Genomic DNA, 14,990 nt, shown 5'->3' with positions numbered 1-14,990 from the left:
TGCTCCCAGGATGGCCCAGCTGGGTCTTGCAGTCCCACTGGAATGGGATGAACCAGGCTTGGGGAGGGAGCTTTGACCCTCCAGATGGATTTTTGGGGACTCTTTCCCATTTCCCTCCAAGCAGCTCTTGAACGGGAACCCGCTGTTGGTTGTGTCCCCCTGGCTCCCCCGGCACCGACAGGAGTGACGGAGACCCCTCCCCGTCCCCGGGGCGCTGCCACCCCCCCTCCCAGTGCCACCGGTCCGGAAGGGGAGGCTCAGCCCCTAAACTCTCCCCCCAGCTGCCCCTGGTGTGAATTGGGGGGCAGTTTCAGTAGGACCTACACAAACCAAGGGGGGTCACAAACGCCCCTCCCCGCTTTCCGCCCCCGAGCCCGCCCAGGCGCCGAGGCAGCAGCAGCAGTAGAGAGCGATAGATATTTATATAAATATTTGGGGCTGTACAAGTGAGGGAGTGCAGGGGGGGTGTGGGGGGCACGCAGGTCACAGGCCCGGGGGGGCTGTGGGCCGGGGGGGCCCCTCGCCGCTGCCTGAGTGGTCCAGCTCTGCACTGTCACAGTCCGAGTCCTCGGAGACCTGGGGACACACACGGGGCTGGGACTTGTCCTGGGGGGCCTGGTGGGCGGCTGGGGACCCCCTTCGTTCCCTTTGCCAGCCCCAGCTGGGGGCCCAGAGACCCCCCACCCCATGGGGACCATTCCTGGGGACCCCAGAGACCCCCCACCCCATGGGCACCATTCCTGGGGACCCCCTTCCTTTTGCCAGCCCCAGCTGGGGGGCCCAGAGACCCCCCACCCCATGGGCACCATTCCTGGGGACCCCCTTCCTTCCCTTTGCCAGCCCCAGCTGGGGGCCCCAGAGACCCCCCACCCCACGGTGACCATTCCTGGGGACCCCCCCTCCCTTTGCCAACCCAGACCGGGGGCTCACAGAGCCCCCCACCCCTCGGTGACCATCCCCGGGGCTGCCCCTGGGTGGGGGCTCACCTTGGTGGGGCTGAGCCCCCCGGGCCGGCGGCCGGGCCCCTCGGGGGGGGCGGCATCCAGCGGGATCTCGGAGCCCTGGGACAGCAGGTCCTCGGAGCGGTCGTCGGGACGCTCGTCCGTGTTGGTGCTGCCCACGTCGGGCGTGGCGCTGTGCGAGGGCTCGCTCGTGTGGCCCTCGTCGCCGTCCCCGTCCGAGAAGTTCTCCGAGCTGAAGGTCGACAGCGACTGGCGCTTGCTCATCCCCGGGGGCCACCTGGGGAGGGGCCGGGGTGAGGACGCGGGGGTCGGCGCCCCCCCGGACCCCTCGCGGGTGTCCCCCAGGTCGGGGGGGCAGCACCCACCTCTGCCGCAGCGGCAGCTCCACCTCGCTGTCCACTTCGCCCTCCTCCTCCTCCGACGAGACCCCCCGTTTCTGGGGGGCAGGGAGGGCTGTTGGGGTCCTGCCGATGCCCCTCGGGACGGACCCTCGGCCCCGACCCGCCGCCCACCCCACGAGGGACCCGCGAGCCGTGACGCCCCCTCCCCAAGCCCCTCCCCGGAGGGAACCCACCCCCCCCCCCCTCCAGTTCTGGGACGCCCCCGGGGCCTCCCCCCGTGCCCTCGCCCCCCCCAAAGGGACGCGGGGCTCTGGGGTCTCACCTGCCCGCGGGTGACGGCCGCCCGGTACAGCAGAGCCGCGGGGGTGAGGTGCTGCCCGGCCCCCCCTTTCCCCCCCCGGCCGGCCCCGCTCTCCCGTTCGGGCTCCCCGGGAGTGGGGGGCTGCGGCGGGGGGGACCCTTGGGTGCCCGTCGCCCCCTCGGGTCCCACATCAGGTACCGTGGCCGGGGGGGCACCCGCGGCCTCCAGGGTGCCCCCGAGGATGTCGGGGCTGGCGGCGGTGGCGGGGGGACCCCGGGGGGTTCCGGCCTCGGGTCCCGGCTCCCCGCAGCCCCCCCGGGGCCCCGCTTTGCGGTGGCGGCCCTTGGCCCGGCGGCTGCGCCCGGGGGACGGGGGGCCCTTGGGACACCCCGGCAGCGCCACCTGCGCCATGGCCGCGTCCAGCTTGGGCAGCAGCACCTCCGGCTTCAGGATGTCGGGGCTGGGCACGGGGGGGGACACGGCGAGGGGCTGTGGAGGGGGATCCAGGCACCGGGACCCCCGGGACCCCCACAGCCCCAAAGAAACCCCGCCCCTCCACGGGACACCGGCGTCCGCAGCCCCAGGACCTCCCCAAAGGACCCCAGACCCCCACCCCGAGGTCCCCGAGCACCTGGAGACCCAGAGCAGTCCCCCTTCCAGAACCCAGACGCCCCCAGTGCCCTAAACGACCCCAAATCCAGATCCCCAAACATCTGCACACCCCGAGCATCTCCCCCCTCCCCAAAGAGCCCAGACACCCCCACCCCAAAGAACAGTCCTCCCAGGCCCCCCAACGACCCCACACCCAGCTCCCCTGAGCCCCCCACCCTGCTGCACCCACACGTCCGTGCCTCCCCAACCCAAATACCCAGCGCCCGCATTTCCCCCATCTCCCCCCACCCCAAACGCCCCACGGCGCCCCCCCCAGGGCCCCCAGACCCCGCTCACCGCTTGCCGTGGGGCGAGAGCTTCTGGGGCACGTTCCGTTTCTTGATGAGGGTCTCGACGGCGTTGCCGTGCAGGAGCCCCCGCGGCACCCGCGGCTTGAAGAGCCCGGGGTAGCGCTTCTCCAGCGCCTGCTCCCGCCTGCCACGGGCCACGCGTGGGCACCCGCGCCCTGCCCGCGGCAAGCGGGGCCCGGGGAGCGGCCACGGCCGGGGGGAGCGGCCGCGGGGGAAGGGAAAACCATGGGGGGACAAAGGGCCGGCCACGGCCAGGGAGTGACCATGGGACGGGCACAGAGGGCGCTGGGGGAGCTGTTTGATTGTTTGGGGGTGTGTTGTGTTGTTCGGGGGCGCTGCCCACCCACCTGAGCAGCTCCTTCTCCTTGAGCTCCAGCTGCAGCATGAGGGCGCTCAGCTCCATGTAGAGGTTGTTGGCGCGCTCCAGTTTCCGCTCGTAGTGCTCCCGGATGTCCAGCGCGTGCCTGGCGCCGGGGACACGCGTGGCGTCAGGACACGGAGCCCGGGGACACCCGCCAGGGGACAGCGACAGCAATCTCGTGGCCCCGCACCAGGGATGGCGACCCACAGCCCGCCCTGTGCCCCACCAGGGCCCCCCCCGGTCCCGTCCCGGCGCTCCCGGCGCCCCCAGCACGGCCCCACCGCAGCTCCTCGCGCCGGCGGTTGATCAGCTCCTCCTCCAGCCGGTGCAGACACGTCCCCTCCGACTTGATCTTCTCGAAGTGCAGCTTCACCTCCTCCCGCCACTCGGCCTGCGGCACAGCGACGGCGCCGTCACTGCCACCGGGCTCCGGCCGCCCCGGGACTGGACACTGCGGCGCCGCCCGCTGCGGGCCGGACAAGCGGCCCTGGGGGGCTGCGATCTGCCTACCTGGGACTTGAAGTAGGTCTCCTGGGGGGTGGAGAGGACGTCGGCCGAGGCGATGTCCAGGTGCAGCAGGATCTGGCGGAAGGACGGCCGGTTCCGGGGTTTGCTGTTCCTGGGGGAAGGACACGGCCCTGAGGGGGGCTGGGGGGGCCCGGGGGAGTCCTGGGAGTGCTGGAGAGGTCTGGGAGGTCTCGGGGGGGCGGTCTGGGGGGCCTGGGTGGGGTCCTGAAGGTTTTGGGGGCCGGGGGCAGAGAAGGGTGCACGGGACACATGGGGGGCACGGCTACAACCCGAGGTCCCCCCTGCCCTGGCCATGGGGGCAGGCCCCTCGTGCTGGCCCCACGGCCCCGTCTGTGGTGGGGTCCCCCAGGCCCACAGAGCGTCCCCAGGGTGTCCCCCGGGCTGTCCCCGTGGCACTCACCAGCACTGGCGCAGCAGCACCTTGAAGCCGTCGGGGCAGCTGGAGGGGACGGGCAGGTGGAGGCTGTTGCTGCCCACGCCCCAGATGATGGCCGACGAGTCCACGTCCTTGTAGGGGATCTCGCCCGTCAGCAGCTCCCACAGCACCACCCCGAAGGACCTGCGGGCACCCACGGCCCCCATCACCCACAGTGGCCTCCTGCCACCTGCGCTGGTGTCCCGTGTCCCCTGCGGTCCCTGATGTCCCCTGGCCCTGCGATGTCACTGCCGGCATCCCCGGCATCCCAATCTTTGGTCCCCCCCGTGTCCTTGGTGTCCCCACGACGCCTCCTGTCCCCAGTGGCTGCCATCGCTGTGTGCCCAGAGCCGCCAGAGCTGCCCAGTGTCCCCGATGTCCCCACAGATGTCCTCACCAGATGTCCACCTTCTCGGAGACGGGCTCGTTGCGGATGACCTCGGGGGCCATCCAGGCCACGGTGCCGGCGAAGGACATCTTGGTGCTCTTGTCGATGAGCTCCTTGGAGGTGCCGAAGTCCGAGATCTTCACCACGTCGTCGTAGGTGATGAGCATGCTGGGGACACGTGCTCAGCGCCACGCCAAGGACACGCCAACGGCACGGGCACGGCACCGCCGCGGGCGTGAAAACCGCTGCGAGCACCGCCGGGGCACGGCGCGGCACAACATGGCACGGACAGGGCAGGGGACAGCCCCAGCAGGGACAGCGCAGGGGACAGCACTGACATGGACGTGGCACCAGTGTGGGACACAGATTGCACGGGACAATGCCAGCGTGGACATAGCCCAGCCCTCCTATGGGGGACACCACCGTGGACATGATTCCAAAAGGGACACAGCACTGCCGTGGGCACAATGCCACGTCCATGCCATGCCCATTCCATGTCCACGGCCTGGCCTCGCCATGGGACACCACCACGGACACGCAAGGCCACCAGGGTGGTCCTGATGAGGGGACGCCACCACCATGAGTACGGCGCTGCCACGGGCATGAAGCCACCAGGGGTGGCACTGCCACGGGGACACAACTCAGGGACACGCAGCAGGAGGGACGCGGCCCCACCAAGGACACGCCACCGTCCCGTCCCGGCCCCACCGTGCCCACGCACCCACCCCGTGCACACCCCCACGCCCGGGGGCACCCCGGGGTGCTCCGAGCCCCGTGACCCGCTCACTTGGGCGACTTGAGGTCCCGGTGGATGATCTTGTGCAGGTGCAGGTAGTTCATGCCGCCGGCGATGCCCATGGACCAGTCGACCAGCAGGGACGGGGTGACCTTGCGGCCGGCGCGCAGCACCTCGTAGAGCTGCCCCTGGGCGCAGAACTCCATGATGATGCAGTAACAGGGGGCCTGGGTGCACACGCCCCTGCGGGCACAGCGCCACCTCAGCGCCCGCCGGGGCCACCGCGCAGCCCAGGACGCCCCGCCGGCGTGCCCCCAGTCCTCGCCGTGTCCTGCCTGCCGTGGTCCGTGCCGTGCTGGGGGTCCCCACGCCCGTGGCGTGTCCATGACCTCTGTGGCTGTGTCCATGCCGTGTCCATGCCATGTCCATTCCCTGTCCATGCCGTGTCCATGCCGTGTCCATGCCATGCCCATTCCATGTCCATGCTGTGTCCATTCCATGTCCATCCCATGCCCATCCCATGTCCATGCAGTCTCCATTCCATGTCCATGCCATGTCCATGCTGTATCCATGCCATGTCCATGCCGTGTCCATGCTCCAGCATGCTCCATGCCCCATGCCATGCCCATGCCCCATTCCAGCAGTTTCCCCATGCTCACAAATGTCCCCATGCCCCTGGTGTCCCCATGCCCTCAGTGTCCCCATGCCCCTGGTGTCCCCGTGCCCTCAGTGTCCCCGTGCCCCATTCCTGCAGTGTCCCCGTGCCCCTGGTGTCCCCGTGCCCCTGGTGTCCCCGTGCCCCATTCCTGCAGTGTCCCCGTGCCCCTGGTGTCCCCGTGCCCCATTCCTGCAGTGTCCCCATGCCCCTGGTGTCCCCGTGCCCCTGGTGTCCCCATGCCCCTGGTGTCCCTGTGCCCTCAGTGTCCCCGGCGGTCCCCTCTCACTTGAAGGTGATGATGTTGGGGTGCTTGAGCTTGCGCAGGTGTTTGATGTCGGTCTCCTTGAGGTCCCGCACCTTCTTCACGGCCACCTCCTCGCCGTGGAAGCGGCCCAGGAACACGGCGCCCTGCGCCCCGCTGCCCACCCACTGCAGGTCCAGGATCTCCTCGAACGGCACCTCCCAGGGGTCTGCGGCACCCACGGACATGGCACCGGCCCCGGACCCCAGAGAGGGCGCCCCAGGACCCCCAGACCCCCAGACGGGGCACCCCAGGACCCCCCAGGACCCCAGACAGGGCGCCCCAGGACCCCCAGACTCCCAGACGGGGCACCCCAGGACCCCCCAGGACCCCAGACGGGGCACCCCAGGACCCCCCAGGACCCCAGACAGGGCACCCCAGGAGCCCCAGACCCCCAGACGGGGCACCCCAGGACCCCCAGACAGGGCACCCCAGGACACCCCAGGACCCCAGACAGGGCACCCCAGGAGCCCCAGACCCCCAGATGGGGCACCCCAGGACCCCAGGACCCCAGACAGGGCACCCCAGGACCCCAGACGGGGCACCCCAGGACACCCCAGCACCCACTGACATGGCACCCAAACCCCAAGAGTACCCAGGGTGGCCGCAGAGCACCCCCAGCCACGGCACCCACACACCCCAGACCCCCAGACATGGCTCCTGCACTCCTCAGGACCCCCAGCCACGGCACCCACACACCCCAGATCCCTCCTTTGCCCCCTGCCTCCTCCTTTGCCGCCCCCCGACCCTCTTTTCCCCCCTCACCCCCCCTTTTGCCCTTCAGCCCCTCTTTTCTCCTCACGCCCTCCTTTGTCCCTCTCAGCCTGACCTTTCCCCCCGGGCCCTCCTTTGAACCTCCTTTACCCCCTGCCCCCATTTTACCCCCTGCCCCCCGTTTTTTACCCCCTGCCCCCCGTTTTTCACCCCTCCCGGCCCCCCGGCCCGCGGGGCTCACCCTCGGGCGGGTGTTTGTGCTCGGCCGCGTAGGCTTTGCCGATCATGGTCCACACGGGCTTCAGGCACCCGAAGAGCCCCTCCAGGAACCCGCCCCCGGCCTGGCAGCGCAGGTGGGCGGCATCGGCCGCCAGCGGCCCCGCGGCCTCGGGGCCCAGCTCGGGGGGCCGGGAGCCCCCCCGGCGGGGCCAGGCCTCGGGGGGCGCGCTGGGGGCGGGCAGGACATCGCGCAGCACGCACTGGGTGGGGGTCAGCTCCTGCTCGGGGGTCCCGTCCGACGGCAGCGCCAGCGACGGCGACGGAGTGCGGGTCTCGTGCAGGCAGGCCATGGCCGGAGCCTGGGGCGGTCAGCGGGGCCGGGGGGCCCGGACTGGGGTCAGCCCCGGATTGGGGTCAGCCCCGGGACCCCCGGATTGGGGTCAGCCCTGGGGGCCCGGACTGGGGTCAGCCCCGGATTGGGGTCAGCCCTGGGACCCCCGGATTGGGGTCAGCCCTGGAACTGGGGGCAGCCCTGGGACCCCCGGATTGGGGTCAGCCCTGGGGGCCCGGACTGGGGTCAGCCCCGGATTGGGGTCAGCCCTGGGGGCCCGGACTGGGGTCAGCCCCGGACTGGGGTCAGCCCCGGGACCCCCGGATTGGGGTCAGCCCTGGGGGCCCGGACTGGGGTCAGCCCCGGATTGGGGTCAGCCCCGGGACCCCCGGATTGGGGTCAGCCCTGGAACTGGGGGCAGCCCCGGGACCCCCGGATTGGGGTCAGCCCCGGGACCCCCGGATTGGGGTCAGCCCTGGGGGCCCGGACTGGGGTCAGCCCCGGATTGGGGTCAGCCCCGGGACCCCCGGATTGGGGTCAGCCCTGGAACTGGGGGCAGCCCTGGGACCCCCGGATTGGGGTCAGCCCTGGGGGCCCGGACTGGGGTCAGCCCCGGATTGGGGTCAGCCCTGGAACTGGGGTCAGCCCCGGGACCCCCGGATTGGGGTCAGCCCTGGAACTGGGGTCAGCCCTGGGTCTGGGTTAGTCCCGGGACCCTCAGATTGGGGTGAGCCCTGGGATCCCCAGATCGGGGTCAGCCCCGGGACCCCCGGAACTGGGTCAGCCCCGGGACCCCTGGATCGGGGTGAGACTCCGGGACCCCCGGAATTGGGGCGAGCCCTGCAGCACCCTCGGGCACCCCGATCGTGGGCTTGAGCCCCTTCACACACGTGAGAGCCCCCCCGGACCCACGGACGGCCCCAGACTCGCCCCTTTGCACACGTGCGCGCCCCCCTCGCACACTCGCCCCCCTCCCCCCCGTGTGCCCCCCAAGTGCCCGCGAGTGCGCGCGCCAGGTCAGCCGCGGCCGCGCGCGAACCGCTCGGGGTAAACTGAGGCACCGGGGGTCCCCGGGGCGGGGGACAGTTGCCATGGCAACAGCGCGCCCGGCGATGATGTCATCACTAAAATTGGGGGGGGGGGGGTGAGTCACGGGGGTGGCGGGGGAGGGGCTCAACGTCACCTCGAGGGACCCGCGGGGGAGGGGGGACACGACCCGCCCCTCCAGGTGTCGCGTGTGTCCCCCCGTGGTGACATCACGTCACACGGTGACGTCATCCCGGTAAGGGATGGAGCCTCCCCCCCTCCCCACCCCCCGGGGAAACTGAGGCAGGAGCGGGGGAGCGGCGACCCGGGGGGGGCAGAGCGGGAGGGGGGGTGTCATTCGCGACATGCGACAGCGCCGGCCCCGTGTCGCGACAGCGCAGCGTGGGAGGAGGGGAGCGCGGGCGAAACAGCGCCCCCGCCGGCGCGTCATGTCGGGACATGGCGCCCTGTCGCGACATGAGGGGGATGCGGGGGACGGTGCGTGAGGGGGGCGGGGGGGGGCAGGGGGAGGGGGGGCCCGCACCCACGGGGGGGCAGCGCGTGCGGTGGGGGGGGTCGCACACACGGGGGGACACGCGGACACGCGCCCGGACACACGGACGCGCGGAGGGACACGCGGACGCGCGCGGGGACACGCGGACACGCGCGCGGACACGCGCACACGCACCTGCCGCCGTTCGCACGCGCGCGTGTACGAGGTCACGGGCGCGGGCACGGGGCGCGTGCACCGCTGCGGGGGGCGGGGGGAGGCGGGGGGGTCACGCGCGTGCACGCGCGCGTGCGAGAGGCCGCGAGTGTCCCCTCCCCCCCCTCAGCCCCCCCCGGGACCCCGAGCCCGACGGGGGGAGGGGAGGCGGGGAGGGCGCGGCCCCCCCGGGCCCGGGGGGGTCCCGGTGACGGCGGGGGGTCCCTGAGCCCCCCCCGGGCCCCGCCGCAGCCCCGCTGCCCCCCCCCCCATCCCGGCGCATCCCCGGTGCTGCCCCCGCCCTCCCCCCCCCGGCCTCCCCGTGCCGGTGCCGGTACCTGGGGGGGCTCCGGGCCCCGCGCCCGGGGATGCGGGTGATGCCGGGGGGGTCCCGGTGCCGGGGGGGGTCCCGGCGGTGCCGGTGCTGGTGGGGCTGGGCCCGGCGGGCGGGGCCGGTACCGGGGCCGGGGCCGCGGTCGGGGCGAGCGGCGAGAACGGCCCCGCCCGACGGGAACGGCCCCGCCCCGGCCCCGCCCCGCGCACCGGAGAGACCGGCACGGGCACCGGCAGCCCCCCCGGCAGCGCTCCGGGACCCCGGTGCTGCAGCTGGACCCCCCCGGTACCGCACCGGAACCCCGGTGCCGCACCGGGAACCCCCGCACCGGAGACACCGGGACCCGGATCCTGCAGCGGGACCCCGGCACCGGGCCACACCGGCACCGGGCATCCCCCGGACAGCGCACCGGGACCCCGAAACGGCACCGGGACCCCCCGAGAGGACACCGGGACCCCCCGATACCGCACCGGGACCCCCCGATACCGGCACCGGCCGGGACCGGCACCGGGAACCCCCGCACCGGAGAGACCGGCACCGGGCCGGCCTCAGCGACACTGCGACCCCGATACGGCACCGGGAGAGACCGGCACGGGCACCGGGACCGGCCCGGTTCCGCACCGGGACCCCGGTTCTGCATCAGGACCCCGATACTGCACCGGGACCGCCCCCGGTACCGGAGAGACCGGCATGGGCACCGGGACCCCTCTGACACTGGAACCCCGACCGGACCGGACCGGGACCTCCCGGCATCCGCACCGGGACCTGCAGGACCGGCCCCACCGGTGCCCCCGTGACCCCGCCGGCACCGGGACCGCCCGGCCGCGGCAGCACCCGGGGCACCAGTGCGACCCCGGTGCTCCCAGTACGGGGGTCCCTTTGACCCCGGTGCCCCCGGTGCCCCCGGTGCCGGTGTCCCGTACATCCCAGCGCTCCCAGTCTCATCCCAGCGCTCCCAGTACGGGTGTCCCTCCGTGCCCCGTGGCCCCGGTGTGATCCCAGCGCTCCCGCTCTGACCGGTGCCACCCCTGCCCCGTGCCCATTTGTGCCCATTGTCCCCATTGTCCCCATTGTCCCCTCGCCCCCCCCGGGGGGAAACTGAGGCACGACCCCCCTCCCCTCCAGCACCACGTGACCCCGCTTCCCGCCTCCTCCGCGCTCCCGCCCTCCCCTTGGCGCGCGGGGTTGTGGGAAGCGTAGTCCGCCGGGGGGGCGGAGGGCGGCCGCGCGCGCTGCGGGCCGCGCCGGGCGGACTACGCTTCCCAGAGCCCCCCGCGCCGCGCGGCGCTCCCGTGATGCCGCGCGCCCCCTGGCGGCGCGGGCGGCGGCCGGAGCGGCGGGGATGAGCGAGGAGGGGGCGGGCGGGGCCCGGCGGAGCGGCGGCGCCTTCCCCAGGTACCGGCACCCCCGGCGCCCCCCGGCGGCCCCCGGCGCCGCCCGCGGCTCCCCCGCCGCCGCCGCTGCCCCCCGGCGCCGCGGCGGCGGCGGGCACGGGGAGGGGGCGGCCTAGGCCGGGCCTGGGCGCGGGGCGCGGGGCGCGGGGCGCGGGCGGGGGGGACGCGGGGGTGTCCCCGTGCGGCGGCGGGGAGGGGGGACAGGGCTGGCCCGGTGGCGTGTGGCGGTGGCATCCCTGTGCCCGTGTCCCCGCGGTGCCACTCATGTCCCCGGGTGGCGGCGGCACCCCTGTCCCCGCGCTGTCCCCGCGTCCCCACGCTGTGTGGCAGTGCCACCGTTGTCCCCGCGTCCCCACGCTGTGTGGCAGTGCCACCGCTGTCCCCGTGTCCCCACGCTGTCCCCGCGCCCCCACGCTGTGTGGCAGTGCCACCGCTGTCCCCGCGTCCCCACGCTGTGTGGCAGTGCCACCGCTGTCCCCGTGCCCCCAGGCTGTGGCAGTGTCCCCACGCTGTGTGGCAGTGCCACCGCTGTCCCCGCGTCCCCACGCTGTGTGGCAGTGCCACCGCTGTCCCCGTGCCCCCAGGCTGTGGCAGTGTCCCCACGCTGTGTGGCAGTGCCACCGCTGTCCCCGCGTCCCCACGCTGTGTGGCAGTGCCACCGCTGTCCCCGTGCCCCCAGGCTGTGGCAGTGTCCCCACGCTGTGTGGCAGTGCCACCGCTGTCCCCGCGTCCCCATGCTGTGTGGCAGTGCCACCGCTGTCCCCGTGCCCCCAGGCTGTGGCAGTGTCCCCACGCTGTCCCCACACAGTGCAGGGGCTCCATCCCTGTCCCCGTGTCACCACGTTACACACAGATGCCACCCCATGTCCCCACACTCCATGGCACTGCCACCCTGTCCCCGTGTCCCCGTGCCAGTGATGCCACCCCACACCCTGTGTCCCCAGTGGTGCCACCCCCACCTTCATACCTTAATGCCCCGTGGCGCTGCCACCCGTGTCCCTGTGTCCCCTCTGAGCCCCGGGGACAGCCCTGTCCCCAGCCTGGAGCAGATGCCACCCCTGTCCCCATGGCAGTGCCACCGCTGTTGCCACGTCCTCCCTGACCCAGGGCCGGTGCCAGCCGTGTCCCCGTGTCCCTGTCCCCATCCCCGTGCCCGGCCCGCTGCCAGCCGTGTCCCCGTGTCCCTGTCCCCATCCCCGTGCCCGGCCCGCTGCCAGCCGTGTCCCCGTGTCCCCGTGTCCCTGTCCCCAGCCTGGAGCAGATGGTGGCCGCCAGCCCCGGGAAGACGCCCATCAGCCTCCTGCAGGAGTATGGGACACGCTTAGGACGCACCCCCGGCTACGACCTGCTCAAGGCCGAGGGCCAGGCCCACCAGCCCAACTTCACCTTCCGCGTCACCCTCGGGGACATCAGCTGCACCGGTGGGACCCCCCGGGGACCCCTGACCCCTCGGGGAGCCCCCACAACCACCCCGGGACCCCTCTGGAACCCCAACAACCACCCCGGGACCCCTGACCCCTCGGGGAGCCCCCACAACCACCCCGGGACCCCTGACCCCTCGGGGAGCCCCCACAACCACCCCGGGACCCCTCTGGAACCCCAACAACCACCCCGGGACCCCTGACCCCTCGGGGAGCCCCCACAACCACCCCGGGACCCCTGACCCCTCGGGGAGCCCCCACAACCATCCCGGGACCCCTGACCCCTCGGGGAGCCCCCACACCCACCCCGGGCCACCCCTGCCCCTCCTGTCCCCCTGGGGACATCACCTGCACCGCTGGGACCCCAAAACTCCCAGGCCCCCCCCCCCGTGCCTTGTGTCCCCTCAGGGAGCCCCCCACCCAGCCAAGGTCCCCCTGTGTCCCCTTGGGGACATCACCTGTGCTGGGGGAACCCCAAGTCCCCAGGCTGGGACCCCCCTCTTTGCCCCCCAGGGTGCTTTGGGGAGGGGGAAACTCTGGGGCCCCCAAACCCCGCGTGCTGCCGGGGGGTGCGGTGGGAGGTGGGAGGTGGGGAGGGGTCCCCGGGCTGTCCCCGGGGTGTCCCCTGAGCCCGGTGTCCCCCAGGGCAGGGTCCCAGCAAGAAGGCGGCGAAGCACAAGGCGGCCGAGGTGGCCCTGAGGCTGCTCAGAGGGGGGGGGGCCATGCTGGAGCCCCTGGAGCACAGGTGGGCGCTGGGGGGGCGCCCAGGTTTGGGGGGCGCCCAGGTTTGGGGGGGGCACCCAGGTTTGGGGGTACCCGAAGGGGGCTTTGGGATCCTGTGGGGTTTGAGGGGTCTGGTGAGCTCGGGTGGGTCTGGGGGGGTCTGGGGGTTCCCGGGGGGGTCTGGGGGTCCCCACAAGGGCTGAGGGGGGTGACTGTGACCCCTCCCGTGCCCCCAGCTCTCCGTTCCCCCCGGAGCCCCCGGCAGAGCCCGGCCCCGCCGCGCCCCCCCCGGCCCCCGCCGCGCCCCCCCCCTCACACAGGTAAGGGGGACCCCCGTGTCCCCGCCACAAACCCCCCCCGGCCCCTCTGAGCCCCCCCGGGGGCCGCGGGGTGCCCCCCTGACCGCCGTGCCCCCCACAGGGGTCCCCCCCTGGAGGTGAAGACGCCGGTGTCCCCCCCCCAGTCCGAGTGTAACCCCGTGGGGGCTCTGCAGGTGGGTGACACCGGGGAGGGGACAGCAGCCCCAAACCCTGCCCCGCTTTGGCAGCCGTGCCCACCCCGGGGGTGATGTCCTGGCCGGGGCGGGGGGACATGGCCCTTGGGGGGGACACGGTGGTCTCTGGGGGCTCCTCCTCCTTTTTGGGACAGTGATCCCTGTTCTGGGGACAGTTGCCTCCATTTGTGGCTGCCTATCCCCATTTAGGGACAGTTATCCCTGCTTTGGGGACACTTACGCCCGTTTTGGGGGTGATTATCCCCATTTTGAGGACCATTATCCCCGTTCTGGGGCCATTATCCCCATCTTGGGCCTGGCTATCCCTGTTTTGGGCTTGGTTATCCCCCTTTTGGGGCAGTTTATCCCCGTTTTGGGGCCGGTTGTCCCCGCTGTGGTGGCGCTGACGGCCGCGGGGGCTGTCCCCGGGCTGTCCCCGTCCCCAGGAGCTGGTGGTGCAGAAGGGCTGGCGCCTGCCCGAGTACACGGTGACGCAGGAGTCGGGGCCGGCGCACCGCAAGGAGTTCACCATGACGTGCCGCGTGGAGAGATTCGTGGAGATCGGTGAGGGGGGCGGCCCGGGGGTGCCGGGGGCGCTGCCGGGGGGTCCCGGCTGACCCCGAGCCCCCGTCCCCAGGCAGCGGCACCTCCAAGAAGCTGGCCAAGCGCAACGCGGCCGCCAAGATGCTGGTGCGGATCCACAACGTGCCCATGGAGCCGCGGGACGGCAGCGAGGCCGAGGGCGAGGAGGACCAGTTCAACATGGTACTGGGGGCACTGGGAGGGCCGTGGGCACCCGGGGCCACCCCGGAGCGTCCCTGCTCCACGCACGGCACCCTCTGGGGCTGGGGCCGCGGGGGGTGTCCCGCGGGCCCGCATTCCGGGGGGTTCCCCCACCTCGGGGGGCGGGCACGGTCCCGCGGGGGCTCGGCAGTCCCCGAGCGCCCCGTGCCCCCTCCCCAGACGTGCCCCCGGCTGGAGGGGCTGCGGGGCCGCGCCCCGGGCTGCACCTGGGACTCCCTGCGCAACTCTGCGGGCGAGAAGCTGGGCCAGCTGCGGAGCCGGGGCGCGGCCCCCGCGCCGGGCGGGGCCTGCGCGCTCCTGCAGGAGCTCTCGGAGGAGCAGAGCTTCGCCATCAGCTACCTCGACATCGGTGAGCCCCGCGCAGCCCCCGCCCCGCCCCGGAACCCCCCCGGGCCGCCGCGGGGCGCGGGGTGACCGCGCCGTGTCCCCCCGCAGACGCCCTGAGCCTCAGCGGGCTGCACCAGTGCCTGGTGGAGCTGTCCACGCAGCCCACCACCGTGTGCCACGGCGCCGGCCCGTCCCGCGACGGCGCCCGCGCCCAGGCGGCGCGGAACGCGCTGCAGTACCTGCGGATCATGGCCGGGGGCAAGTGACCGCGGCGCCGCGCCCGCCCACCGGCGCGCCGGGCAGCGCTGGGCACGGGCCCGGCCCGGGACACGGCCCCGGGACACGGCCCCGGCCCCGGGACACGGCCCCCGCGCTGCCCCCGCCGCGGGTGGACGGACGGACGGATGGATGGATGGACAGACGGACCTCAGCGCCCGGGGCTTCCCTCCCGCCCCGTCCCGGAGGGGCCCCGGGTGCCACCGGCCCCCCGGGAATAAAGCTGGGGGGGTTTGTACTCCCCGTGTGGCGTCTGCTTGGGGTCTGGG

The 14,990-nt window shown here is 73.5% G+C and overlaps 3 protein-coding genes across 3 annotated transcripts; 2 read left to right on the top strand and 1 right to left on the bottom strand.

The window, feature by feature from the left end:
• Positions 1-409: 409 nt before the first annotated feature.
• On the bottom strand, positions 410-9,365 carry MAP3K12 (mitogen-activated protein kinase kinase kinase 12). Its single transcript, XM_066207370.1, has 14 exons — positions 9,288-9,365; positions 6,909-7,245; positions 5,939-6,122; positions 5,046-5,237; positions 4,268-4,426; positions 3,856-4,014; positions 3,438-3,546; positions 3,209-3,318; positions 2,914-3,030; positions 2,553-2,690; positions 1,626-2,064; positions 1,328-1,398; positions 987-1,239; positions 410-576 (listed from the first exon to the last, which is right to left on the bottom strand). The coding sequence occupies exons 2-14, from the start codon at positions 7,234-7,236 to the stop codon at positions 484-486; spliced, it is 2,352 nt and encodes a 783-aa protein (XP_066063467.1). The 5' UTR covers positions 7,237-7,245; positions 9,288-9,365; the 3' UTR covers positions 410-483.
• LOC136303706 (uncharacterized) lies at positions 8,609-10,279 on the top strand. The gene is made up of 3 exons (XM_066207287.1): positions 8,609-8,741; positions 9,202-9,956; positions 10,055-10,279. The coding sequence occupies exons 1-3, from the start codon at positions 8,609-8,611 to the stop codon at positions 10,277-10,279; spliced, it is 1,113 nt and encodes a 370-aa protein (XP_066063384.1).
• On the top strand, positions 9,674-14,959 carry TARBP2 (TARBP2 subunit of RISC loading complex). The gene is made up of 9 exons (XM_066207379.1): positions 9,674-10,678; positions 11,929-12,098; positions 12,744-12,843; positions 13,058-13,141; positions 13,242-13,314; positions 13,761-13,878; positions 13,952-14,079; positions 14,278-14,467; positions 14,554-14,959. Exons 1-9 carry the CDS (start codon positions 10,626-10,628, stop codon positions 14,709-14,711), a joined length of 1,074 nt encoding a protein of 357 aa, XP_066063476.1. The 5' UTR covers positions 9,674-10,625; the 3' UTR covers positions 14,712-14,959.
• The last annotated feature ends 31 nt before the right edge of the window (positions 14,960-14,990 follow it).

Source organism: Chamaea fasciata, unplaced genomic scaffold, assembly GCF_029207755.1.
Source record: "Chamaea fasciata isolate MVZ Bird 193981 ecotype frontalis unplaced genomic scaffold, bChaFas1.0.hap1 SCAF_41, whole genome shotgun sequence".
NCBI classification, from domain to species: Eukaryota; Metazoa; Chordata; class Aves; order Passeriformes; family Sylviidae; genus Chamaea; species Chamaea fasciata.
The sequence above is the reverse complement of the archived record's forward strand: the minus strand, read 5'-3'. Positions and strand labels throughout refer to the sequence as shown.